This window comes from Fusarium keratoplasticum, chromosome 3 (assembly GCF_025433545.1).
Source record: "Fusarium keratoplasticum isolate Fu6.1 chromosome 3, whole genome shotgun sequence".
NCBI lineage: Eukaryota > Fungi > Ascomycota > Sordariomycetes > Hypocreales > Nectriaceae > Fusarium > Fusarium keratoplasticum.
Window position 1 is genome coordinate 97,698 of NC_070531.1, and position 25,966 is coordinate 123,663.

General features: G+C 50.4%; 12 protein-coding genes across 12 annotated transcripts; 6 read left to right on the forward strand and 6 right to left on the reverse strand.

Annotated features, from left to right (window-relative positions):
* Window positions 1-205: 205 nt before the first annotated feature.
* NCS57_00340000 (Beta-galactosidase) lies at window positions 206-3,561 on the reverse strand (the record flags this gene model as incomplete). The annotated part of the gene is made up of 8 exons (XM_053053397.1): window positions 206-1,548; window positions 1,599-2,190; window positions 2,242-2,310; window positions 2,355-2,489; window positions 2,535-2,630; window positions 2,677-2,709; window positions 2,757-3,003; window positions 3,050-3,561. The coding sequence occupies 8 exons, from the start codon at window positions 3,559-3,561 to the stop codon at window positions 206-208; spliced, it is 3,027 nt and encodes a 1,008-aa protein (XP_052915557.1).
* A 773-nt stretch (window positions 3,562-4,334) lies between these two features.
* Window positions 4,335-5,612, reverse strand: NCS57_00340100 (uncharacterized protein; the record flags this gene model as incomplete). The annotated part of the gene is made up of 1 exon (XM_053053398.1): window positions 4,335-5,612. One exon carries the CDS (start codon window positions 5,610-5,612, stop codon window positions 4,335-4,337), a length of 1,278 nt encoding a protein of 425 aa, XP_052915558.1.
* A 917-nt stretch (window positions 5,613-6,529) lies between these two features.
* NCS57_00340200 (Polysaccharide lyase family 1) lies at window positions 6,530-7,614 on the reverse strand (the record flags this gene model as incomplete). Its single annotated transcript, XM_053053399.1, has 3 exons — window positions 6,530-6,955; window positions 7,015-7,259; window positions 7,311-7,614. The coding sequence occupies 3 exons, from the start codon at window positions 7,612-7,614 to the stop codon at window positions 6,530-6,532; spliced, it is 975 nt and encodes a 324-aa protein (XP_052915559.1).
* Window positions 7,615-10,328: 2,714 nt separating this feature from the next.
* NCS57_00340300 (Pectate lyase) lies at window positions 10,329-11,412 on the forward strand (the record flags this gene model as incomplete). Its single annotated transcript, XM_053053400.1, has 4 exons — window positions 10,329-10,734; window positions 10,784-10,881; window positions 10,937-11,098; window positions 11,155-11,412. The coding sequence occupies 4 exons, from the start codon at window positions 10,329-10,331 to the stop codon at window positions 11,410-11,412; spliced, it is 924 nt and encodes a 307-aa protein (XP_052915560.1).
* Window positions 11,413-11,736: 324 nt separating this feature from the next.
* Window positions 11,737-12,127, reverse strand: NCS57_00340400 (DUF953 domain-containing protein; the record flags this gene model as incomplete). The annotated part of the gene is made up of 2 exons (XM_053053401.1): window positions 11,737-11,808; window positions 11,864-12,127. The coding sequence occupies 2 exons, from the start codon at window positions 12,125-12,127 to the stop codon at window positions 11,737-11,739; spliced, it is 336 nt and encodes a 111-aa protein (XP_052915561.1).
* A 1,203-nt stretch (window positions 12,128-13,330) lies between these two features.
* Window positions 13,331-14,131, forward strand: NCS57_00340500 (ENDO3c domain-containing protein; the record flags this gene model as incomplete). The annotated part of the gene is made up of 1 exon (XM_053053402.1): window positions 13,331-14,131. One exon carries the CDS (start codon window positions 13,331-13,333, stop codon window positions 14,129-14,131), a length of 801 nt encoding a protein of 266 aa, XP_052915562.1.
* An 816-nt stretch (window positions 14,132-14,947) lies between these two features.
* Window positions 14,948-15,469, forward strand: NCS57_00340600 (uncharacterized protein; the record flags this gene model as incomplete). The annotated part of the gene is made up of 1 exon (XM_053053403.1): window positions 14,948-15,469. The coding sequence occupies one exon, from the start codon at window positions 14,948-14,950 to the stop codon at window positions 15,467-15,469; it is 522 nt and encodes a 173-aa protein (XP_052915563.1).
* A 1,522-nt stretch (window positions 15,470-16,991) lies between these two features.
* Window positions 16,992-17,640, forward strand: NCS57_00340700 (Arrestin-C domain-containing protein; the record flags this gene model as incomplete). The annotated part of the gene is made up of 2 exons (XM_053053404.1): window positions 16,992-17,156; window positions 17,206-17,640. 2 exons carry the CDS (start codon window positions 16,992-16,994, stop codon window positions 17,638-17,640), a joined length of 600 nt encoding a protein of 199 aa, XP_052915564.1.
* A 296-nt stretch (window positions 17,641-17,936) lies between these two features.
* Window positions 17,937-20,337, forward strand: NCS57_00340800 (Zn(2)-C6 fungal-type domain-containing protein; the record flags this gene model as incomplete). Its single annotated transcript, XM_053053405.1, has 6 exons — window positions 17,937-18,118; window positions 18,174-19,142; window positions 19,189-19,593; window positions 19,655-19,863; window positions 19,912-20,112; window positions 20,168-20,337. The coding sequence occupies 6 exons, from the start codon at window positions 17,937-17,939 to the stop codon at window positions 20,335-20,337; spliced, it is 2,136 nt and encodes a 711-aa protein (XP_052915565.1).
* Window positions 20,338-20,568: 231 nt separating this feature from the next.
* Window positions 20,569-23,022, reverse strand: NCS57_00340900 (Long-chain-alcohol oxidase; the record flags this gene model as incomplete). The annotated part of the gene is made up of 4 exons (XM_053053406.1): window positions 20,569-21,204; window positions 21,255-21,343; window positions 21,515-22,602; window positions 22,652-23,022. 4 exons carry the CDS (start codon window positions 23,020-23,022, stop codon window positions 20,569-20,571), a joined length of 2,184 nt encoding a protein of 727 aa, XP_052915566.1.
* A 508-nt stretch (window positions 23,023-23,530) lies between these two features.
* On the reverse strand, window positions 23,531-24,157 carry NCS57_00341000 (uncharacterized protein; the record flags this gene model as incomplete). The annotated part of the gene is made up of 2 exons (XM_053053407.1): window positions 23,531-24,046; window positions 24,104-24,157. 2 exons carry the CDS (start codon window positions 24,155-24,157, stop codon window positions 23,531-23,533), a joined length of 570 nt encoding a protein of 189 aa, XP_052915567.1.
* A 474-nt stretch (window positions 24,158-24,631) lies between these two features.
* Window positions 24,632-25,860, forward strand: NCS57_00341100 (Abhydrolase-3 domain-containing protein; the record flags this gene model as incomplete). Its single annotated transcript, XM_053053408.1, has 2 exons — window positions 24,632-24,692; window positions 24,758-25,860. 2 exons carry the CDS (start codon window positions 24,632-24,634, stop codon window positions 25,858-25,860), a joined length of 1,164 nt encoding a protein of 387 aa, XP_052915568.1.
* Between the last annotated feature and the right edge of the window lie 106 nt (window positions 25,861-25,966).

The window sequence follows — 25,966 nt, forward strand, 5'->3', positions numbered from 1 at the left end:
CATGGGTAGTTCAACGTGGACTCATGTTTGTAACAGTAGAATATATCTTTACTTAATCTTCAAAATGTGCATGGTTTAACTGGGGAGTCTGCTCGCCTCCTATCGATTGAACTATGGTAGACAGGCAGGCAGAACTAGCAGACATAACCTCCTTGCGTGCCGTGGCGAAAATAAGAAGAGTAAGCGTGATCTATCATATATAAGATCAATATGCTCCAGAACGTTGACTATACTTTGGCCCTTGAACTAGCTTGACAGGCTGTCGGCCAGTCTGCACGGGAGCACCAGCAGTAAGCCGCAGTCCAGGCAACTTAGCACCCTTGCCCTCGAGTGCCCAAATAGACACCCCAATCCAGTTGTCCCCTTGATAGTTGAGAACTCCTTCTGGGACAGGGAACACCGTCTGCGGACCGATGCTACTCACGTAGCGACCGAACTGGAAGCCGTTGACAAAGAGGAGAGCACGATACGGCCCACTATCTGTCGTGTTCTTGAACGTGAATGACAATGGAATGTCAAACTGTCCGGAAGGATAATCCAAGCCAAGTTTTGCTGTGTAAAAGGCAACTCCAGCTTTTTCAATGCCCTTGAATGGTGACCCCTTCTTGAAGCGTTTGAGTGGCGGTGATGGGAGGTGATAGCCTTGGCGCTCAAAGTAGAAACCTCCCTCGTTGAGAGGACCGCGGAATATGTCCACGTAGTCTTCACCCCCCAAGTTGCCCGTAAGCTTCCACTTGGCGATTGGAGTTTCACGGCCGCTCTTGGACACGAGAGCCCAATCCAGAATACCACGTGGACTCTTTTGTTCATCGTAGCCAGGCGTCCAGTTTCCGTTAAGCCCCGTGTTGTCAACGACCACTGTTACAACATATCGCCTTCCCTTTTGAAGTTTCGGTAGCTCATACGTAGAGTTGAAGTTTCCGGTGGCACCATTGCCGGTGAATGAGCCGAGGAACTTGTCATCGAGCCACACTGCAGTGGCAAAAGCTCGCCCACCTTGCGTCCATAGCTTGAGCTGTGTTTCAGAGCCGTCGGCAGTGAAGTGGCCTCTGTATATGAGAGCACCGGCGTGGAATCCGTAGTCGGAACCATAAAGAGACACCGTGTTCTGGAGTGGAACTCGCGTGTTGTTGGTGGTAGTCTTATCGGCCACAGTCCATTTTGCATCGTTGTAGTCTTTCTTGATCTCAGGAAGAGAGTCAACGTAGTTCCAATCCAACGAAGATAGATCCAATTCCTTGATGATGGGGAGTTCGACATCTCGTTGGGCGATCCAGTTTCCTAGCTTCGACTTCTCATATCGTAGCTCTTTGCCGTTCAAGACCAGCTTGGAAACGCCCTTTGGAGCTCCGATAATCTCCAATGGCGTGGAAGAGATATTGAAATCTGCCTGGACAGACAGTTTGGAGCCCTGAATGGAGATTGATCGAACCAGCTGTGGTCCGTTGATGATGACCGAGTCAGGGTTCATGACCGAAGTTCCATATGCAGCTCGATCGCCTTTTCCGGGCAAATCCGGTACCCAATACTTGTATGCCGAGTTTCGGTCTATCAAGAGTTATCTTTCCCGCTCAATGGTTTAAGCAAAGCAAACGTACCTAGCAGGTAAATGAAGAGTGAATCCCGCTGAACCACCCGTCGAGATGAAGATGTCTTCCATTGAAGGATGTTGGCATTCTTCTTGGTATCAGACTTGACACCACTTCCCTCAACTACTTTGAAGGCCGATTTCCCTGTGATAGCAACCTCATGAAGCTCATCAGGGCCACCGTAGAGTATGAGAACCGTCTTGTCGCCAAACTTCTTCCAAGTCAAGACCTCTGCTGTCGAGTAGAGTACTGTGTGCTCTCCAACAGCATAATCAGCGACATGAATCTTGGAGTCTCTGCCGTTCAGTGAGAGTGAACCGCCCAACTGGGGAACCGCCAGAGTTCCGGCCGAAGTTGGCAACTTGAGCTTGTAGGAGGATGACTCGGTGCTCGTAAAGTCCGCATGTCTCACAACAAAGAAAGACCCTTCCTTCTCTGTGGTAAGTGGAGTAACGGCAATATCCTCATTGTCAGTGAATCGAGACGTGGAACGGTTGCCTGGCGTTGCGGTCGCGTAGCTTGGGGAGACTCGCAAGAATTGGCCCTGGAGCTTGATCTCGGAGTACTTTTCCCGGTCGATGGATCGATCCTCCTTGATTGCCTTTCAGGAGTCAGAAATTATCTACCCAAGGTAGGTGCTTATGAGACTCACTGCTCCGTAGTCGTAGGATGTGTAGCCGTCACAATGACCAAGATTTCCCCAGTTGGTACCACCAAAGGTCTGCACTATTAGCTATCATTTCAAAATTTGAAGAGAAGCCTTACCATATAGATGTTGAAGATTGTAACACCCGCTGCAAGGTTGTTCTTGTAAAATACGCGAGCAAATTCGTGGTTGGTGAGGACGTAGCAGTTTTCAAAACCTCCACCTCCAGGAGGATCGAACGCGCCTCCTTGAAACTATTCATGGTGAGAAATGTCCATACGGAGGCTCATTAATCGTACCTCGATGATAGAGTATGGGGTATTGGGACTCTTTTGCATGTGCTCTGCGTGCCATGTTGTTGGAAGGCCGTCCTTAGGCCAGGTATGGGGGTTGGCCTGGAAGGTTAGCAACGCCCAGAAAGTCATGTCCTCAATGACTTACACAGTCAAATCCTGCGGGATAACCATCATGTCCCTATGGAAGTTAGAGAAATGAATACAACGGTCAGTCTATAAACTCACGTAGATATCTACTGCTCCGATCCCTGACCCAGGTGCGCCAGTGCCACCTTGCCATGCGTCGTTATTGATGAGAGGCACCACAATGCCGGCATTTCTGGCTTGGTCGTTCACATATTTGAGGTACTCGTGGCTGGGAAAGGGGACACCATCACCGGCACTATACTCGTTCTCGGGCTGGAACAGGATGACCGGCCCACCGTTGGTGATTTGAGCTTTTGCAATAATGGAGCAAATGTGTTCCATGTAGCTGAGCAGCGTTAGCCAGACTCTTGTTGGTCGAATGTCTCACCTACTTGTCGGTAGCACTCAGATAATCCGAAGCATTCGTTCTGAGCGTTCCCTTGACCCTCTGCAGCCAGCCTGGAAAGCCGCCTCCAGATGCTTCAGCATTGATGTATGGCCCAGGCCGAGCCAGGAGGAAGATACCCGCCTCCTTTGCAGCATCGATGAACGGCTCAATGGCCAAAACGCCTTCAGACCGAAATTCACCCGGCTTTCCCTCAAGCAAGGCCCAGTCAACATAAAACGAAACCATGTTGAATCCCGCTGCCTTGACTTTCTGGAACAGATCCAGGTACAAGCTTGGCACGGGGAGTCGGAACGGGTGTATCTCAGCAGAGAATATAGTGACCCGTTCTCCATTGATGAACAACGAGTGTTCATCCCACGTCACGATATCTTGGAGCACATCTCTCTCGTGGGGACTCTGGATGACGTCGAATGGTCGTCCACCACGAATCTGTAGGGTGCGAGCACAGCATAGGCTCGCGCCCAGTGCCGTAAGAAGTGTATTGAGGAGCTTCATTGTGGCCACATAGCCGTAAGAGGGGATAGTGATATTCAAACCTTGAAGTTGAGGCTCATATGGAATTGCCGGTTATATAGTAACAAATGATGGAACTAGAGGCAAAACTTAACATCAAACTACTTCGGAAAGGTACCCGAACGCGCCGACGGAGTTCAACATAATGCAACCGGTATTGGTGGATAGAATAAAATTCCGAATATGCCGATCATGCCATAGAGTATAGCCGCAAAGATTCATTTAGCCAGTCCCGGGGTAAGTCGAATTCATGAGGGATATGCGGGGTTGGTAACATCGTGACACTGCGAATGGGGCTGTATGACGGGATCGACCATATTGAGGTTTTAAGCCCGTTGATCCTAGTCATGACCTTTGTAATAGCCTGTCTGTCGGCAATGAGTGATCACATGCGTCATACGCTCAAAAGGTCAACAGGCAATGCAAAGATTGCATCCGTACGCTCCGGCCATACTTTTCATGGGCTGTTTTGTTTTCTAGTCCCGAGGCCTACGAGAATCGCGCCACATCATATTACTCACGCTGCTTGAACTTTAACTTGCATTGCCATTGACCAACAATGACAATGCTAAAGAGATGAGGAATGTGGTAGTAGTACTTGGAACGAAAAGTGTCTTATAGGATATATTGCACCAACGTAGCTTACTAGACTACTTAACTCTAGCCGGTCCATCATAGTCCTCATGCCATTTCTCTCGCATAGGTATCATGTCAAAGTTGAAGTCCACTACAAGTCAACATCAGGAACAACCCAACTATGCGCCCAAAGCACTCTCGAGCGCTTCGTGCTCATTCGCAGTGATAGGGATAACTGTGCCATGTCGAGGGCTTGTTGGAAGCTTGTAGCTGCTCGAGACCTTCCAGTTCGGTTTGTCGATGTCATCAGTCTCAAGAGGGATATAACCACGACCACCGTACTCGTCAACAAAGAGGTAGAACTTTTCGCCATGGGCATCGCCTGGGTTTGATCGGAATGCCGTGGGGCCCTCGATGGCTTTGAGCCCAGCCTTAGCTCCAATGCAACTGGCCTGGGTCGTCCATTCATCATCAGGTGCAAGAAGTGAGTTGGACTTTTCTTGGATGATATCCGTGCATCCAGTAACAGCGCCTTCATCCTTGGTGAAGCGGTAGAGAGTATTTCCGGACTTGATGACGGTGGTGTCAATCCGAGAATCACCAGTATCCTGCCAGATCTCCGGTTTCGAAAAGGTAACGAAGTCGCGAGTGAGAGAGTATAGCATGCGGTGATAGGAGCTCCCCTCATGCTTAGGGTCATCTTCACCGTACAGTGACGACGCCCAGAAAACGACATAGGCTTGTTGTTCAGAATCCCAAAATGCCTCAGGTGCCCAGGTGTTGCCAGCATTATCAGGCGAGACCTTGACATGGCGTTGTTCGGACCAGTTAACCAAGTCATGAGACTCCCACACTTCGAGGTAGAGACTACCTTGTCGGACTGCCGCTCCCCAGGAGGTGCCACTTCCGATAGAGAGGTCGGTGGCGATCAGGTAGAAGGTATCTCCCTCGGGAGAGCGAATGATGAAAGGATCTCGTAGACCTTTAGTGCCGAGCGTGGACTTGAGGACTGGTTGGCCGCCATTAAGTTCCTTCCAGTCGAGGGCATTGTTCCCGTTGCTTGAAGCGAAGAAGATATTCTCGCCTTGAATAGAGTTTCCCGTGAAGTATGAAAAGGCGTAACCTTCGAAAGCTCCGATGCTAGTCTTCTGTCGAACAGATGCCTTGAACTCTCGCTCAAGGACTTCATCACCGGACTCGATGGTAGCAACAAGAGTCACTGAAGTGTCGCTTCCTTGACGGTTGACCACGCCGTCATTGCTGATGACTGCTGTGTTGCTGCTGTTCCATGTGACAGTGAAGCCATCCGAATCTGCTGGGAGGTGGATATTGCCGCGGACATCTTCAATATTTGTGACAGAAAGGGCGGACAGGGCACTCTCAATCTGGGCGAGGCTACTTTCGTCAGCCAAGACCGAACTGATGAATGCCAGCGGCAAAAGTTGAAGGAACTGCATGGCGAAGTGCATGTCTCTTGGCCCAGGAATAAAGAAGTGAGGAAGGAAGCACAGAGCAGAGCCTACGAGATCTGTAGCGGCAGAGAGCGTAGCATTATATAATAATTTGGCTATGTTAACTTCTTACCCCAGACTGTAACAAAAGGCGTCGTGGCATTAACACTGACCACTACTGCAACTATTACACCTATTAAGGTTACACCTTCCTGTCTGCGAGCTTGGCATGGAAGCTATTCCAACATGCGCACCTCTAGTCTGGGGTTTCCTCCGAGGGTCGTACCGGATCGTCGCGAATGACGCTCTTCTGGGGTAGCAGCGCCGATCCCTGCCACCGACCTGCCCACTCATTGCCTTGATCACGCGATGACAGGCCCCAGGAAATGCCTCCATGATCCGCAGTTTCGCTGATCGGCAATTGAATGCCATTGGTGCGCAAAATCGGGTTCGTATCGTTTAGGGCAGCAGAATATCGGGCAGAACCTAATGTTTAAGCCAGCCAATGCCTGTCAACGATTCGCGCCCGGATTCGGGGGACCAAGGCAGGGGGAGAAGCGCTCGAATGGTAGGTAAGAAAGCCGAGGTTATAGAGTGGTCTACACGTGGCTAAATAACCCGAGCTAGGGAAGAACACAGCATGCGGGGTTTTAAGCCATGGCAGCCATTGGGTGCCCATAAAGATGAAAAGCAATACCTCTTAAGAGCACCTAAGAAGCGGATAGAGTACTGTGGGCCAAGGCCACGTCCACAGGGAATCAGTGGTCATGAGTTTCTTGGGAACACCCGTATTTTCAAGAGAAACCAACTATGTACTGATATTGTAAAAACTATGTTCTGCTACATCTGAATATCCACTAGAGAATAACAAACCGCACCTGACATCCACCCCGTCGAGCCACAAGGTACCTTCAAAGACTTGCTTACAGCTTCTGGCCAGCGGTGCCAGGGATAGTGGAAGCAACCTTGGCGGAGCCGAGAGCGCTGACCTTGTAGGGCAGCGAAGCAGAGGTCAGGGTACCCTTGGGGGCAGAGTTGACAGAGCCGCCAAGGTTGACATCCTCAACAACGGCGTAACCAGTCTCCTTGGAGTCGGCGAAGAAGATGGCGCGCTCGGCAGAGTTGGCAAAGGCGGAGCTCTGGACGAGGACCTGAGCGCCCATGCGGGTGTTGACACCGGAGAGAATGATGCCGTCCCAGTAGTTGTTGACAATGTGGACAGTGGCGAAGCGGATGAGGGGCTGACGGCTGTTGACGTTCTTCCAGTAGTTGTTGGCATAGGTGATGTGGAGCTTGCCTCGGTCCTGCGAGGCGTTGCTGTCGGAGTGACCAATCAGAGAGCCCTTCCACTATAGTGATGACCGTCAGTATATACTTTCTGTCTAATGCAAGTTGTTTGTTGACTTACGTGGTCGTGGAAGTAGGTGTTGGAGACAGTCACCCAGTCAGCACCGTGGGAGATGTCAAGAAGACCATCGAGGTCATCCTTTCCGCCGCTGAGGTCGCCAGAGAGGTCGCAGTGGTCGACCCAGACGTTGGTAGACTCATCGATACCAATAGCATCACCGTTGCTGGCATCAACCTGGCCAATCTTCAGGTTGCGCAGGATGACGTTCTTCTGGCGACGGACGTAGATGCCGACACCGGTGAGGGCTGTTTAAGATTAGAAATCGCAAAATATGGAGGAACTCTGAGTGAACTTACAGCTTCCAGCAGCACCGATGATGGTCTTGTCAGACGTAGGGCGGACGCGGTCAGAGCCCGACAGCTTGCCAGAGACAATGATGGTGAGGGGGCCATCACGCTTGGCAGCCTCAATAAGAGCGGCAACAGAGTTGACAGTGATGGTCTCACCAGCGGCACCACCAGTAGTACCACCGTTCTGAGTGCAGTAACCAACGCTGCAGGCCTCCTTGGACTGGCGCTTGATCAGCTCGTCACGCGACTCAATGGGAGAGGCGACGGCGACGGTCGCCAAAAGGGTAGCGAAAACAGAAGACAGCTTCATGATGGGAGAGGAGGAGGGAACAAATGGGAAGGCTTGGGTGACAGATAGTTGGAGAAAGAAGATAAGGTTGAAAATAAGGGGTTGCCAAGTGTGGACCAGCCGGGGAAGGAAGAAATAAGCTTAATGTTGGTTAGCGAAGTGAAAAAACATCACATCAAGAGGCGGACAAGCTCGACTCTTATAGACAACAGAACACACAGAGAATACAAATCCAGATGAATAATTAATCCATATTCGTGCCCACGGAGCCCGGAGCATTGCCTAGACCTGCCGCATCGGGAGCCTCGCTCACGTTTTTTTGACTTCTACAATGAAAGGGGGATGTTAAGTTACAAAGAGTGGTTCTCCCAAGAACGTGAAACAGAAACGATCAAGGGTATGTGGATGTGACGTTTTGGGAGTTGGGAAGTGCCGTCATTGGTGGGTTTTGTATGTCACCCACCGAACGGTTGGTGGAAAATCTAGCGAGACACCCAGCGGCGGCCGTGATAGATGGATTTAGGACCCGTCGATTCCTCAGGTGCGACTCCGGAGCGAAGATCTATATTACCGTACTATGGTAAAGGATCACGGTCCCCTTCGGAATTCAAGCGTACCGCTTTGGCCCGGCCAGGGGTCTACAAGTGGCATTCTTACGTACAATGGCTACGCGATGGCGTAATCTGCGTTGAATACGACGATGTTATCTGATCCCAGGAGGGCTTTGAGTTGACACGAGGAATAAAGTTTTCCCTCGTACGAGTTTATATATTCCGGGCTTCCCGCTTGTTCGTTGTTTCAAGGGTGACTGAAGTGGCATATGGAAACTTGCTCACCACGCATGGAGCTCGGACACTTATCTAGGCCCGTCATCTACTTCAAATACGAGCCACTTCACTCTGGATGAACACTGCAGGATGACACGCACGATGAATGAGGCGTCACATGTTCAGCTTAGCGCACCAGCTATGGAAGTTCCAATTTCAAGTAGCTCGCTTTCCTTAGGGACGCGGGGAGAGTTCTGGACATATGAGCAAGCAACACGGCTTTCGTACAATGAAGCATAAGGCTCTGCAAGTGTTGCGTGGCATGCATTGGAATCTTTGACCAACAGAATTGGTAGACCAAGAGCTAGAGCCAACGATTCTCAAGTAGTCAAGTTGTGCGAAAAGCGATGTCTTTGGCGAGAATTCCTTGTCTTCCCAGAACAGCGAGACACATGTGAGCAAAGATTGGCGAGCTGGTCAAGTTGTGTAGATGTCACGATTATCGCAAGTTACTCTTAAGGGTAGATACTGCAAACGACCCCCCGGTTAGAAAATCATTGTGTCAAGTGTGGGCAAGAGTATGACGTTTTTGAATATCGACAACTTCGTCTCCTAGCTGAAGAGTGGATGTAATCTCAAACTCGATGCTTTCACCCCCGTATGCGGGTTCTCCTAATTCTCAATCGCATTTAGTATACACCTGGCATGAATAAATGCATCTATAGGTCACTGAACTACATTTCTACTGTCCCTTCTCCGATATTTGCTCGACTTTGAAGACCCTATTTAGCTATAGGTTAAGTCAGACACTTCGGAAGAAGGGATTGCATCTGTGCCATATTTAGGGTTTGACTCTGACCGCTACCACCAATGACAGCTTCTTATTTGCTCCCTTAATTAGGTTCTGGTAACTATAACACTATGCATAGTTCGTTAGCTGGAGATCTCCCTGCTGGCGGTGCCGGGAGCCGAGTCGCTAGCATGTCAGGAACGAAAATGCAGGGACTCGCGAGTGGCATAACTCGGGCGAGATGTTGTGTAGCTTGAAAAGCTTAAATTACTTCGTATTGAGCTTATAAAATGCTTCCTTAGTTGTCTTTTACCCTTATCAACCATTTCTATTCATCACGGGGTTCTCGTTTGAGGAAAGCGCTATTGGCCACAAACTGCCGGACGCAAGAGCAAATGCGGCTGATTTCAACGCACCACCGGATCGATTACAACAATGCATAGCTTCTCAATCTATTGACAATTTTGAAATGAAGGGGCCATGAAAAATACCATCGTCATCATCCGGTTCTGGTGATCGAGAGCATCTTGTTTCTTCCATGGCGAAACAAGAGCGGTGATTGGATGGAAATATTATCCCAAATTTCCCACAAATAAGAGCCCTTCCCAGCAAAGATCTCAAGTTGACCCCGCCTTCCCCCAACCCCGCAAAATGCTCACGTTAAGGCGTAGCACCTTGGCTGTGGAGAGAAGCCAGTTAAGCCTGGTCGACCCCAGACGAGATTTTCGTCTGTCAAGGATCGGGGAAAATCTCACTTTAAGCTTAAGCCAGTGATTCACGGAATCTTTAAGGCAAATTCTTCCGTAGGCTGGGGTTGAACGACCTGTCATCAATTGTGCGCCGCTGGCAACTTGCACTTGACTGAATTCGATAGACGAGAGGCAAGCCATCAAGCAGAGAATCCATGCCATCGGGCCATCGCATCTGTTGGCATGGCAGAGTTGTTGACATTCAGCCAGCCGGGAGGATGGTGACAAGGGACTTGTGAGCTGCAATCATGTTGGGGGCACCAGGGAAAGCTCTAACCGATGTTGGGGGCAAGCAAGTATATAAGTGACCTTGTGGAAGGCATATTGACTCTCTAGAGCTTCTCAGAGACTGTGTATTGACTCACTGTTCTTCCTTCAACTCTTTACTGCGTTGTCACACCCAACCCTAGCCTCCTGCCCATCTACACAATGAAGGCTTCCGTGCTTTTGTCTCTCCTCCCTGCCCTTGCGCAGTCTGCCGTTATTGCACCACGTCAGTCCAAGACTGGTGATGGCAGTCAAGGTGACAGTGACGCTACTCAGGGAGACCTTGGCGAACGGCCACCTCCTCGCTTCCCTTTCCCCATCACAAAGTTCCCTGTGGCAAAGGAGACAGTAGTCTTCGAGAATGCCAAGTACATCATGCCTGGGGAGGTCTTTGATGGTGGGATGAAGCGCTACGAGCGTCCCGAAGGCAGCTGCAATGAGCAGGCTGAGGGCACTGACGCCGATACCGTCTTCAACCTGATGCCAGGATCTACCATCCGAAACGTCATCATCGGAAAGAACCAGGCAGAGGGTATCCATGCTCTGGGTGATGCTTGGGTGGAGAACGGTATGTTGTAATTATCAACCATATCAGGCCAACGACTAACAATTACAAGTTTGGTGGGAGGACGTGTGCGAAGATGCATTGACCTCCAAGGGACTCAACACACAACTCAGAGTCATTGGTGGTGGAGCTCGAAGTGCCACAGACAAGGTCAGTCGGTGTCTTAACTACGACAGGGCACTTAAGCTAACATTTGCTGTCACAGATCTTCCAAGACAACTCACTTGGTGGCAAGTACAACATTACAGGCTTCTATGCCGAGAACTTTGGCACCTTCTACCAGTCCTGCGGCAACTGCCTCAACCAGGCCAAGCGAAACGCCACCATCCAGAACGTGGTCGCAGTGAACGGCCTGAGAATGGGCATCGTAAGTACCCTATGACATCTGACATCTGAATTGTCATGTGCTGAAGCCTGCTCTAGATCAACCCTAACTATGGCGATGAGTTCCGCCTCAAGAACTCCCAGATCGACAACGTCACTAGCATTGTCGACAAGGAGATTGGCAACAATGTCCAAACTGTGCCCTACTACATCGGCAACGGACCTGATGAGAAGTATGCTCTCTACAACGAGACAAGGGATCACATCATCGACTTTGAGGGCAAGGTCACCAACCAGTACGAGCCCGAGGACCCCTATGAGTGGCTGTCCGAGTTCTGGCCCGAGGGATTCAACTAAATGGAACCGGATGCGTGGTGAAAGTAGATTGGGGTGATGCACTTTCAGGATAGGAACTTGGCGCCGCTGGGGTTGGGAAAGTTGAACTGTGATGAATCTCAAATACCACCTATTCACTGTAAATATTAATATCATTTTTGCCTCTAAAGCCTTTGCGCATTTTACACTCGAGGTTCTTTGAGCAAGTTGTAAAAATCTTGTTTGCATCAGAGATATAATGACGTAGCCACTTGCGAGAGAGCTGTCAAGGATACTGCCAAGAAAAACAGTCTATCAATTTGATACTAGCATTGGGTTTCGATACTTGGCATGAGTAGCAACCGTCTAGGCAATCAACTTTCGCAGATCGGATTCGTTCTGGCTCTCAATGTCGCCCAATCGAGCGACTTCGTTGCCCTATCAAACCGTTAGTTGTATGAAAATCAAAACGTTGAAGGGCTAAAGCGGTTACATATTGATACCGAACAACCGTAGGAACTCCTTGAATGTTGTACGGCTCATTGCGGTACTTATTCTTGGGGTTGCCCTTCCACTCGGCGAAGGAGCCTACGCGGACGATGTAGGCAGTCGGTGCCGAATCAGCTCCAAAGACGCTGTTCAGAGCAGGGAGAGCATCACGGCAGTCCGGGCACCAGGATGGCTCGCCAGAGGCGAAATAGACGACGTAGTGAAGGTCGTTAGTGGTAGGGGGAGTATCGGCGTCGATGAGAGGCATTTTTGCTGAGCGGGTGAGGTAGCGAGTAGACTAAGGTCAAAAAAGACTGTTGAAGACAGGCGTTTTCGTTCGATTGGAAGATAAGGAAGAAGGGAGAAGGCCGTGAATGTGAGTTAAGACGAGGTTATATCCAAGTCTCAAGTCACGGGTGAGGTCGGGTCAAATTTATCAGCCCCTCTTGATTGGTAACCGCACCGTGCGAAAACGATGACAGTGTAGGGAGACCCACCTCAGCTTCAAATACGAATCATCAGTTGATACCGACATCACAAGGCTCCGCGATCAATTGCAGACAGGCAAGTGCAATTATGTCATTTATCTGAGTATATCTTTTCCACTGCTGCAATTTTGGAGAGGTAGAACTATTGAAGGAGGCTCAACATGGTGCGAAGACACCAGCGATCGAGAGTATCCACACAGTGCGCACTTGCTCCAGGGTATCACGCAAGTCACTTTGGAATGTCGTGATTTGCTTCGTCGAGTTTCGCACTCTTCCTCGTAAAGGAACATTTCCATTAAAATATCAGGACTGCCTAATTTCTTTTCTACTGAAGTGACCTACCTATAAAATAGTGGTAGGTTGGCGAGAATGAGGCTTGGAGCTCTGAGAAGTCGCCCTGGGTCTGAACCAACTGGCCCGAAAACAGCCCCTTGCATCTTGACTTGTTAGATCGGAGCTTCGAGTCTCCTGCTCCTTTCTTTTCGAGTCGAGAATCCAACCATTTTCACTAAAAGGAGTCATTTCATGTGCCTGATTAGTGATTAAATTAATGTACCATATGTATGAAGTAGTGTCGTCTCTAGAAGTATAAGCCTGAGACCCAATCCTGACGACCGATTGACCGAACCCAAGATAAGATAAGCCTCTGATCTTGGCAAGATATCTGATTCCTCCTATACGTTTCTGGCTTTCGAAAGGTTACCTCTTGAACTCGACCATGACGCCTTAAGATTGTCAGTAGTCACCGTTGTAGAATTCTATCAGCCCATCCAAGATAATTGCTCGTCACAATGGGGCAGAGTTGGAACGAAGACGGGATGTACTTCGTGGGTGAGAGTCGCAAGTTGGTGCTGCCCAATCAAGCTTAGATGGGTGAGTCGGGCGATCGCCCCTGTCTTGATGGATTGCGTCATGGATAAAGACATCAACCGACGACACGTCTTACCTTTGTCTCCTCCACACGGAATGAAAGCTGCTCAAAAATGGACCTCAAGAGCCCTGCCACCGTTTCAGAGATGTCTTGCCGTGTGACGCGGTCCATGTCTAGACGGGAATCCGAAAAGAGCACCAGATCCCCGGCCGATGTTACAGTAGCAAAACGCAAGGCGGGTACTCGAAGGCTACCAGCAGGCCGAGTACTTCCAGCCCCTCGCACAGCACCTATCCAGAATGAACACTTTGGACTTGTACAAGAAAGTGTCGGCACAGACTTGTACAAGTTACTCGTTGCCGCCGTGCTCTGGAACCGTACTCGGGGTGTCCAGGCACGCCCGGTTTTCCTGAAGCTGACATCCAACTACCCGTCGCCCGAGGACTTGGCCGAAGCATCCATTTCGCACCTTTCAGACCTCCTTCATCCCCTAGGTCTGCATAACTCTCGGGCCAGGCGACTTGTGGCGTTCGCCAAGGCATGGGTGCAGAATCCACCATCAAAATCAAGGCGTTACCGGAAGCTACACTACCCCTTTCGCGGGGATGGCCTTGACATCGGCAAGAATCAGGTCTTGGCAGAAGATGACGAGCGAGAGGGATGGGAAGTCGCGCATTTGCCTTCACTGGGCCCTTATGCTCTCGACAGTTTTCGAATCTTCCATCGGGACATACTCAGAGGCTTAGCCGAAGACTGGAATGGCAAGGGGGCGGGGCCAGGGTTTGAGCCTGAGTGGAAAAGGGTGGCGCCTATGGATAAGGATCTGCGGGCGTACATACGTTGGAGGTGGCTGAAAGAAGGCTGGGTATGGGACGCAGAGACCGGCACAAAAGTCCGGGCGTCCAAGAAGTGAAGTAGGACAGAACTTGCACAATAAAGGAACGGTACACCGTGTGGTGACATGGTGACGCAGGGTGACAATCGATGCCAGGGAGACTTGCCCCTGTTTGGTACCATCGTTGAGTAACGGCGTTAGAGAGGCTCCTCATTCCTTAACTTAGTTAACAGGCTGCATAAGGCCAGGGGGCGGGGGCCTCGGAGCAACCCTATTCCTTAACAACCTGGTATTTAAACGTCGATCGAGGAGACCCACAGTGCTTCGCTACCATGATTGATGGTGGGGCAGACCCGAGCATCGTCTACAAGGCATTACGGCTGCTTACCTGAAGCAGTGTGTCATTCCTAGCTCGCGGTGAAGGTCATCGCATGAACGTTGGCCATAGAATTAATTTTCATAGGTTAGAAAACTAACAAACTGGAAAACCCTGCCAGGTTGAGCCAATAAGGTAGGTGGCCTTTATGCAATAGCAATAGACGACTACTGGGCCCTCCGGAGAAAACTGACAAAATCGTACCAAGAGGAGGTAGATAATAAACTCGATGACAAATCAAAGCCCAGATGCCACATAAAATGCTAGATGAAAAAGCAGAAGGCTAGATGACGCGTACAAATCTAACTTTCCCTTCCTTTCTTGAACAATTTGTCATCAAACACCTGATCTGATAACCAACGCGGGCCGAGTTCAACAACCCCACAGAGCCCCCTCCATATATATAGGTCTACTATAGTTCGCCTACAAGATCTGATAACAGCATAACATTACTACTTAACTCTTATCTTCTTTATACTCATCTCTCACCTTCCGTCAATACTCTTCGTCCTGCCAACATGCAGTCGGCAATTATCTGGCCAAAGAAGTACCTCCCTGGAACGACCGACAACTATGTGTCCAATGAAGTCATCGTGAGGGGTATAACTGCTACCCAAGTCTGGCAATTTCTATCCGACATCACGAAATGGGAATCCTACTATGGCAACTGCAGCCAAATCACGCCGCCGTCTTCAGGACCTCTTTTGCAAAAAGGCGACAAATTCAGCTTTTCGACCTTTGGTTTCCCGCCTCTGCAGTCAGAGGTATGGGAATCAGACGCGCCAACTGCGTCCTCGACCGGTCGACTGGCTTGGAGAGCATGGCAAGAGGGTGATGAGGACACAGCACTGGATGTGTATCACGCCTGGCTTGTCGAAGACTTGGATTACGGCGCTGTGAGAATCTTGACTCAAGAGTCTCAGATTGGAAAGCCGGCGGCGCAGCTTTCAACAGCCAAGCCAAACCCCATGTTGAATGGACATCAGGATTGGTTGGACAGTTTGGTCAAGTTTACTAAGGAGAATACCAAGCGGACTTAAATACTCATGGGGTCAGGATTGAGGTCGAGATTTCAGGCGTCGGAGGAAGCTTTAGTGAGCGCGGGCAACTCACCTGGTGTTTAACAGTGTGGTATGGATATTGTTTGGCTTGAGGCGAAGGGTTTGCAGACGATCCCGCAATCAAATTTCTTCAAACCCTCGTCTCCCTCTGCGGTCCTCAATCTCTCCACTGATCAGGTCGCTCATCCACACGGGCTGGATCCACCAAAATACAAGATATTCATATGACTTCGTCGGGATTATCCCGTGCGAGCAAGCTTTGACACCGGAATGCTCCCGGCCTCCTACCAAATGGCCATAGGGAAATAGCTCAAAAGCCACCTGTCTAGGCCCATCCCATCTTGCAGCCCTTATCGAATTTGCACTCCTTTCCCCAACTTGATCATTTGTCACTGCTCCAAATCCATCTCGGTATGCCTGGCATTCGCAGTTACATCATCTAATCCTGCCAATCTCTGCATCCAACGATCAAACCCCAAACATGCATCCACCCCCTCGGCCTCTGCTATTCCGCCCCCCTCGCACCTCGCCACGTTTCCTGAGCTCGATCCGGCCACCCTCCTTGTTCCATCACCACTCAGGCCCTTCAGTCTACCTCCATCCCCCCTTGCCCTTCGACTTTATGCTACTAGCCCCATACTCCCTTTTTGAGATCCGGTAAATACATGGCGACACCCACAATCTATCCCTTCTAAATCTTCACCTGCAGATTGGAGACAGACGTCGTTATCCTTCGAGGGGGACAGGATGAAGCCCAGGACTACCTTCTGAGAGGAGTTGTTGTGCTTTGCTTGCAGTCGCCCTTGAGAGTAGAAGAAATCAGCCTTGAACTGGTTGGGACACTATGTCACCCGTAAGTTCGCATTCGGGTTTCTCTGTTGATGCTGCGAATTGTCGCAGAGCCAAAAAGGCGGCTGACTAGTCATCTAAAAGATGGGCTGAGCCCGAACCCTTGATCCCCAAAACCATCCTACTTGAACACAAGTGGCCCCCATTCATAGGGTCGCGAGATACAAGTACGACCCTGCCTGCTGGTAATTATGAATGGCCGTTCGAATTCATGCTCCCCGGCAACACTGCGGAGACTGTTGAGGGCATGCCTGAAGCCTGTATTAGCTATAGACTGAAAGCGACCATCAGCAGGCCGAAGTTATTACGCGCTGTATATACCCGAAAACGTTTGCGTGTGTTTCGAACACCGTCGCCGGATACGTTGGAGATGATGCAGTCTCTACCCATCGAAAGGACATGGCTGAACAAGATCGACTACTTTGTCAACCTGTCCACTGGCGTCGTCATGCATGGTGGCTCAGTGATACTCGAAATGAGACTCTCGCCTGTTATAAAAGGTCTTAGTTTGGAACATTTTTCGGTGTCACTGATGGAATTTCGAGAATTTCATGTCCAGAACCGAACGCTATTTCCTTTGAGAGACCATCGAACCGAGAGAACCATCTCCACATGGGACTTCCAAGTCTCGACAGACCACACCCGGCAAGACATGCATGAAGGGACAGGCCCGCAAGTCTGGGCGATAACCCAGAAGCTTGACATTCCGAATCGGCTTTCCGACTGTATTCAAGATATGGACGTCCGTGGTATACGGGTTCATCACAAGGTGCGGGTGGTTATTCCACTCCGAAACGCAGACGGACACATCTCTGAGGTGAGTCAACATGGCCCTTTCGCTTGTGGAATCATCACTCATTTTCAAGCTTGCCGTGGGGCTCCCACTTTTCATCACCATCAACACAAACATACCCTTTGCTGAACAGCGCAGCGGAAGCAATCATCTCACTCTTGGACCATTTTTTGAGGCCGATACCATGAGCCCTCCGGGTTATGGAGAGCACATTCTCGACCAACTTTTCGATGATTTACCCCATGAAGAAGTCCAGTCGACAGGCAGTCTTCCAGCCACAACTGGCGACACTCGACAGAACCAAGAATTTGGAGGTCAAGAGATGACGGTACCAAGCTCATCGGAACCATTCGAATTGGACTCGGCTGAGATGGAGGAGTTGAGCCAAATACCTTCCTATCAGACAGCTCTGCGAACACCTTTAAGATTCCGCCGTCAGCCCGGCAATATCCAGCTTCCTGCCTATGATGCCGCAGCGAGGAGTAACAGGCAGGATCAGATTGACTAAAGATAAGTCGAGGTTATGGAAGTTTGAGACTGCAAAACTCTTTTCTTCTATTTGTTTGGCATCTTCTTCGAGACCAGGCCAGAACTAATCCTGTTGGTTCCCCCCTGGGCCGCGACACGTGATGAGAGGTCGGAAGCATTCCGACGATGACGCCAACTAGCGCGGGACAGTCCCGACCAAGTTGTCTTTTTGGCCCTCACCCTGTCCCTCAACGCGTGTGAATCAAGGTCCAAAACCGTCAAGCCACGGCCAGTTATTGATGCGCTCTGCATGAATTCTTATATAGGTATCCTAATATGCCGGAGCAGGAACCGCGCCAACGTCGTCGCAAGGTGACGCTGGCCTGCGAACCCTGCAGGGAACGCAAGGCTCGCTGCGACGGAGTCAAGCCGCTCTGCTCGACGTGTCGCCGTCGGTCGCTGGGCATTGAGCAGTGTGTCTACAAGGTGGGGAATGCGCGAACAGCATGTAGCGACGAGTGAGTAACTGTATTTGGATAAGCAAGCTCACAATTAACTGACCAATTGTTGCAGCTACACAAAAGCTCTCCACGAGCGTATCCGTCGGCTGGAGCAGGTTTGCGCGTTGCATGGTATAGACCCTGACGCTCTCCCAGATGCACCCAATGAGCAGCCTGTCAATACACAAAGTCAAGCCCAATTGGACGCCATCGTCATGGGAACGTCGCAGGGCCAAACCCTGACTCCGTTGTCATCAGCTGCAAATGAGGGCATGGAAAGTTCCAACAACTCAAGGCGAGTCACCGCTATGGGCACAACTACAGTTGAGGAGGACATTGGACAATCCCATGACACGACCCAATCTTTCTACGGTTCGTCTTCTGCTGCTTCATTCTTGAAGGAGGCTTGCGGGACTGTGAATCCTCCATTGTCCTGCCAGACATCTAGAAACCCCCAAGTGACAACTTCGGAGCCCCCATCTCTTTACAGCGGCATTGAAAACCTCGTTCTTCCACCACGACCTCTAGCAGACCACCTCAAAGAAAGATACTTCCAACAGGTCTACTACCTCTACCCCCTCTTTGACAAGGAAGCTTTCGAGCATGCCTATGAGTTGCTGTGGCTACCAAGTGGACAAGCCTCAAGTCCAGAAGAGTATCGAGATCTAGGCCTCGGAGAAGACGCGACCACGATTGCATTCTATTCTTCGCTCAACGCCATATTTGCTCTTGGATGCATCTTCTCGGACCTCTCAACTGCGGCAAAAACAACAGCTTACGAAGTCTTCTTCAACCGCTCCAAACAAAACATTGGACTTGATCTGCTCGATATGAACGATTTGAGCGCTGTGCAGACGCTACTCTTGGTAGCTCTCGTCTTACAGGGCACTCCCTTTCCGGAGCGATGTTGGAATGCTGTCGGTGTAGCGTGCCGGATGGCCCAAGGCCTAGGGTTGCACACCATGCCAAAGTACGACGCACAGGAATCACGGGTATGGCAGATTCGGCGCCGTACGTGGCACGGATGTGTTGTGTTGGATACGTAAGGACCCAAAAGACCTGTTATACCAGTGTACTAAAATTTGCAGGCTTGTGAGCATGACACTTGGAAGACCGACCATGATCACCAACCTCTCTACGCTTGCTGTGCCGGGAAGGATGGACTTCAATATCCAGAATGCAGAGGGAAGTGAACAGATCAAACTTCAATTTCAGCTTGAAACTGTCCGGTTGAGTATCATCCTGGACAGCATCCTATCAAAAGTTTACCAGCCCTGGCAATGCAGGCTCCTCCATGATGAGCAGAGTCTTGTGTCACATGCAGATACGGCTTGTCAGAGTATGGATACTTTTGTTGAGCTTCAGGGACGGCTTCAAGCCTTCGAGCTATCTGTGGCAACCTTTCTTTCGTGGAAGACACCCTTGACTACAGAGTCCATCTCACCAGAGGTTTCTAACATTCTTGCTCTTCAAAGAAATGTGCTACACGGACGGTAAGACGGATCTTGGGTTTGATGGAGCCCTAGACTTAGCACGTTTACTAACTCAACTCAGCTTTACTTACATTGGTCTCATGCTTTACCGGCCCATCTTGACTCAGCTGCTCTCCTCTGATGTTTCGGGGGATGTGGACTATGACTTACAGTCATCCTTCAAGCGAGACGGGGCCAGGGCATGCGTGCGGTCTGCGATTCGACTCATCAACGTGGTTCACGACACCTTTCGTACGGACACAACTGAAGCGTGGTGGTGGAACGGTCTATGTAATCGCACCTTTTCTATCCAGGTATCTCAACTAACTGACGCTGTAGATGCCTGCACCGCTAGCCTAGTGCTCATGACATGCCGCCTATGTCCCTCCCTGTGGGCTACTCTAGATCAGTCAGCAGTGGTCGAATCGTGGGAGAAATGTCACGCAGTCCTGGAGGCAATCTCTCCGTTTAGCCTGTCCATTCGAAAATCCTTCGATCTACTCTTGAAGATAAACCAGACTATCACGGCAAGGCAACAAGGTCAGTACAAGAACAGCTCGAACACTTACAGCAACTAACGACTCGCGGTTTCAAGATTGTGCCACAAATGAAAACTTGGAACAGAACCTGGTACATGAAATGTTGGATTCGGTCCTGGAGGGGGATTTGTCTCTGCAAGATGCTTTGACAATATCGTTTCCGTTTGATGCTGACACGATGGCTTTTCCGGGCTGGGAAGGGATGAACTTGGCAGCAGGGAACTAAAGAGGGGCTTCCGAAGGATCTGGGAAGATGCGGCTGTTTGTTTTAATGTAAATTCCTGTATAATCTGTATAATTAATCTTGTTTACTCTGGTAATCTCGTATCGTGTTGTTTGTCATGAGAGTAACAGCATCGCATGCATATTCAAGACGATCTTGGTCATTAAATGAATCCAATGACATGTAACAACAGTCAAGTTAGTGGTGTGAAAAGCTCAAACTATACATGTGCATTCAAATTCTCGCCGTCTCCTGTCTCTCCAATGCCAAGTCTTTGGCAATGACCGAACCGATCCGTTCGCAGATTGCCATGATGGTTACCATAGGGTTCACACCACTGGCACTAGGAAGAACACTCGCATCAGCGACATACAACCCTTCACAGCCCCAAACCTTTCCAAACTCATTCACGACACCCTCGCTTTCCTTGGCGCTCATGCGGCAGGAGCTCATCTGGTGAGCAGAGCAAAATGGCGTTTCCGGCGTCTTGTTTCCATGTGCCTCCATCTCCTTGAGCCAAGATTGGAATCTCTCATCCGTGATGCCCGCAGAGCCGTTAACAGAATTATCAGATCTTTCCTGTGCGCGGATAAACGGTCGAAGGCCTGGGAGGGCGGGATGAATTTCTCGGGCACCTTGGACATAGAGGATCTTTGCCAAGGCGATCATGCCCGTCAAGTTTGAGCGGGTATCGAATTTGGAGGGTGTATAAGCCACACGAGGCGTGCCTCGTGTCGGGTCAATGAGAACTTGGCCAGTGTCACGATCTCGTGTAATAGCGATGAATATCTCCATGTGGCGATATTTGGATAACAATAGTTTATAATCAAGTCCAGAGGTCCAATTTAACCAGGGAAGAGCCATGGAAGGCTGCCAAGAGGTTAGAATCCATCCAGGGAGCGGAGATGGGAGTGACTTACTATCATTGAGACACGCTCTAGCTTAACACCGTGGCCTTTCCCATCCAGGTTGTCAAGGCTCGTCACTACAGACGTGAGAATTCCGCCTTCTGCGTGTTAGCCAGCGGGCCTATGGAGTTGGGAGGTTGTCATCTTGGTGATCAAAAACTTGCCTTCCCATGGGCGCGTCTCTTGTTCGAAAACGCCCCCCACGAATGTCGTTGGATGCAGATGCAAATTGCGACCGATATGCTTGTTCTGCGTGCAAGTATTAGCCTAACCTCCAAAAGTGAAATGGGACCCATTGCTTGCCTTTAGTCCGCTATTCTTCAAGATGATGGGGCTGCATAGACTTCCTGCAGAAACAACAACTCTCTTCGCCTTGATGGTCACCACTCTAGGTGTCGTATCCTTGGAGTTCTTCGGTGTCCAGGTCCCAATAACGCCACGAGCAACATGTTTACCCTTCTTCGTGAAAAGCACCCTGTCAACCTTGAATCCTTGGATAAATTTGGCCCCGCACTGGGCTGCGTCTGGGAACCATCCGTTCACTGGGCCTTGCTTCTCTCCCCTCCAGCAACCCATCGCGCAGTGCCCATCGTGATGCTCGCAATTACCCGTGTTCTGTGGCACAGGCTTTGCGCTGAAGCCTAGCTTCCGTCCGCCTTCGAGCAGAGCCGAGTTGCCATGGTTGTGACGAATGAACTCGTCGCTGACGCCCATCCGCTCGCAGACAGAATCAAGGTGAGTCTGGAACTCGGATGATTTGAAAAAGGTGAGACCTCGCTCGTCCGCCCACTCATCACGCACCGTGTTTTGGGTCTGTAGGCACGCGCTCCAGTTGACTGTTCCACCACCGCCAAAGCATGATCCCGCTGTGACGGTGATGGACCCATCTTCTGAGGCTAGCATACCACTTTGTTCGAAAAGATGGAAGAAGCCTTCGCTGTGGTCAAGAGGCAGCGAGGACGTTTGGAAATGGTAGCTTTTGTCCACGACGATGACGCCATGACCTGCCGTGGCGATGGCCCTCGCGACGACACCAGCACCACAACCTGAGCCCACGACGATGACATCTGTTTCCAGTTGAATCGGAGTTTGCGATGTGTTGAAGTCCATGAATTCGAAAGGGTAGGATTCGATTGGGTGCCATCCAGACGGGGCTGATGGGTATCCAGTGACTTCATCGAAAAGAGGACTCGCGCGAAGATAAACATGCTTGGCGATTTGCGAAAGCTGCTTAAACAGTACGCGGAAACTAGCCAAGGAGCTGGTTCTCCAAGAGTGCAGCACACGTGTCCGGTCCTTGATGGACAATTTGGAGAATGGCGTGAGACGACCGGTAAGAGGGAGAGTCGTAGTCCAGTTACTGTAGTGGCAACGTCAGCCAAGGTTCAACAAGTCAGTAAGAAACTCACTCAATCAGGGACAGTACGCTGTGAAGCGTAGCTAGTTTATCATGGGGAAAACCGGACAACATCCGCTTCAGGATATCTTGAAAGAGTGGTATTTCGGAGGGTTTCTCGGCGAGGAAGGCATCGAATGTTGACGTGTCGGAAGGATCAAGGCTAGTATTTTGCCTGAGGTGCATCGTGGTCTTTTCGTGTTCAGCATCGCTAAGACCTGCCTCATCCACGTCACGGGGTTTGTTTCTCTGACAGGAGCACACGACGGTGTCCATGACTGCCAGCAAGGTATGCCATTGCGCTTCTGGCAAAGGATCTCGGTTTGGGGCCTCTGGAAGGCCGACTGAGCGGGGGCTGGTCATTGCAGCTGGGATTTCTGCCATGGTGTTTCTCGGACGCTAGGAGGATGTATGTGAGCCGTGGAAGTAGGATACCTCGGAAAATGGATCAATTACCGGTCGATTTAAAACGATCAACCTCGTACTAGCCGAAGAATATCACATGCCGAAATTAGCTGATGGTTCCCCGGGTTTACCCCGCATTCTTTGTCCATCTCGCATCCATCATGATCAACGTGATGCCCGTGTCACGGATCGGTTCCGCCGGGGGTCCGCGGAGCCCGGATCGCTCCCGATGATATTTTGTTCGCCTCGTGCCGAATTTTTGTCGCATATCTGCCAAGTCGGACTGCGCTACTCATATATATACAAGGGTGCTGTTAGAGACAGGATGCTGAAGATACATGAGTAATCCCCATCATTGCAGCAGAGTGTTTTTTCCATTGAGAACATCAAAGAGTTATAGTCTAATCACTGAAATCTCCGCTGGCTACCACACATGTCTCTATCAATGCATTGCTAGTTCTGCTTCTCAGAGTATCGCTGCTGGAGGCTACTCTGACTGATAATCATAGACGAACCGAGCCTGGGCCTTTTGGCCATCTTTGGAGACGACTACCACGCGCATGCAGTACCGTCTCTCATCCTCAACTACTTGGAACCCCCAAACCTGAGTAGCAGTCCAGCCTTTCCCTTGGCTCACAGCATGACTGAGCACAAGGTTCTTGCCCTCACCTTCAACTAGAAACCCCCCCTTCAAAAATGCATCGTCAATATCCTCCAGGGCCACCCATCGGGCCTGTACCTTGACCGTGCCAAAAAGCCAGTCATGTTGATCGCGGAATTCGTCGTCCAGATACCGCACCTCCTCGGTGCTCTTCAAGCCAGAAGCTGTCTGAGTGAACTCAATGCAAGTGACTTTGCCGGTACTTGCGCTCGGTGTCATGGGAACGCTTTCATACTGCTTGATGTTCAGGTGAATTGTTGCTAGGCCAACGCCTTTACGAGTAAGATATCCGATGCCTTGGATTTTGAGAATTGGGTCAGAACTGTCCGACAAGTCCTTGTTCTAGCAGGGAATCAGCATTAGTATACAGGACAGGCAAAGAGGCACTTTATTCCTCACCATCACCCAGTTTCCGTCAAGGTCTTTGGTGCTTTTAGTTTGAGGGGCTGCCATGACCGTCGCTAAGGCTTCGCCGCTTCGCTTTCTGATGAAGTAAGGATGGGGGACTTACAGAACAAGGCGAGGTGAGAAGTAAGCTCACTTGTTTTAAATCGGCCTAGGGAACACATAGCTGTGTCTACCATCTTAGAATGATTATGGAGCCGAGGCTTTATCCACAGCACTTGGAGGCAGGCGGTACGCCTCCCAGTGGCTGACGGCGTGGTTCCGCGAGCATACCTCAAGCTGAAACGGAACAGACCCGTCTCCCGCCGGGGCCACGGGATAGACAAGGGCCCGACTTGGCAACGCGCTTGAGACGGAACTGCATTCTCGGCAGATGAGATCGGGTTTAGATTCTGGGGTCCCCGCATGTCCCCACGGTACTAAAACAAGGTCACCTCGGTAAAGCGAACAAAGCGACATATTAATAACCAGCTGTTGATTCAATCCAGTTTGAATGCCAATAACGAACTGCTGCTGCCAACAATGCCTGTTCAATTTTCCATATGGGAGAAGCTTAAGCTAGCTTTCCGTTTAACATGTCTCGGTACGATTCGCCCTACCAATCTATCAGACCCATGCATTACCCACTAACATCTCTTTTTCTCACAGCACCCTGGCAGATATTCGTCTCCATTGTACGCTCCCTCACGATCGCCTGGGTCAGAGGCATCCCAGTACGCATGTTTATTGTGTGCGCAGCCGTCAAAGTGTTTCTCGGAACTTTCTCTCCCCGGCAGATTCAGTATGTGTCTCTCTCAACCAAAGATGCATACAAATCATGGATGGAGCGAAGAACTGCCAAGGCAAAGAAGGCCGGGAATACTGAAGCTATCGAAAGACTTTCCTACGATATAGAGCCTCTAGAGGACGGGCATTCGTCACTCCTTTGGATGGGTAATCGACGGAAAGCAAAGAAGATCGTTCTGTTCTTCCATGGTGGTGGATATATCGCCGCATTGTTGCCTGGGCATTTGGAATGGTGTTGGAGAGCCTACGTCGCTGCGGGTGTCGAGATGAAAACCGAAGTCGCTGTGGCAGTCCTCCAATACACGCTCTGTCCCGAGGCGAGATATCCGGTTCAACTCCGCCAGGCTGCCAGCGGCTTGGCCCATCTTCTACGCCAAGGAGTCCGTCCTCGAGACATTGTTATTGGAGGAGATTCTGCGGGAGGAAACTTGACAGCTCAGCTACTGAGGCACCTTGCTGAGCCACATCCCACAGTCCCAAGAGTTATCTTGTCCGAGCCACTGCTGGGTGCATTCCTTGTCTCACCATGGGTGACTCGACGCACCAATGATGCTTCGTTCTCGGAAAACTCTTGGATTGATATGCTTTCGGCTCCGACTGTGGATAAGTGTACTAAAGAGCTACTGGGCCCTACAGAAACCGACGAGAATCACGAAAAGTCGGCCATCCTCGCCTGCCCCCTAGACGGGGATAAGTCTTGGATGAATGGAATCACTTCTATTCTTGATCGAATGTTCGTCACCGTTGGAAGCCACGAGGTCTTCCGAGACCAAGCGGCGGCTTTCGTTCATGAGGTGCAACAGTCAAACCCGGGGCTGAATGTACAGTTCGCGTTGCAGAGGAGGCAAGCCCATGACTTTATCTTGTTGGAGGCTCAAGAGGAACGTGACGGAGAATGTATCCTGGAAATGAAGGAATGGATGAAAGATGTGTTGGCAGTGACGATTCAGCATCGGTCGGAGTGAACATAGGAATGTGGGTAAAGTAGCTAACATCAAATAAGAAAGTAGGCAAACTTTCTGGCCTATCCGAAAGAGGCGGCGTGCCGGTGGCAAGTTGCATTGCAGTTGG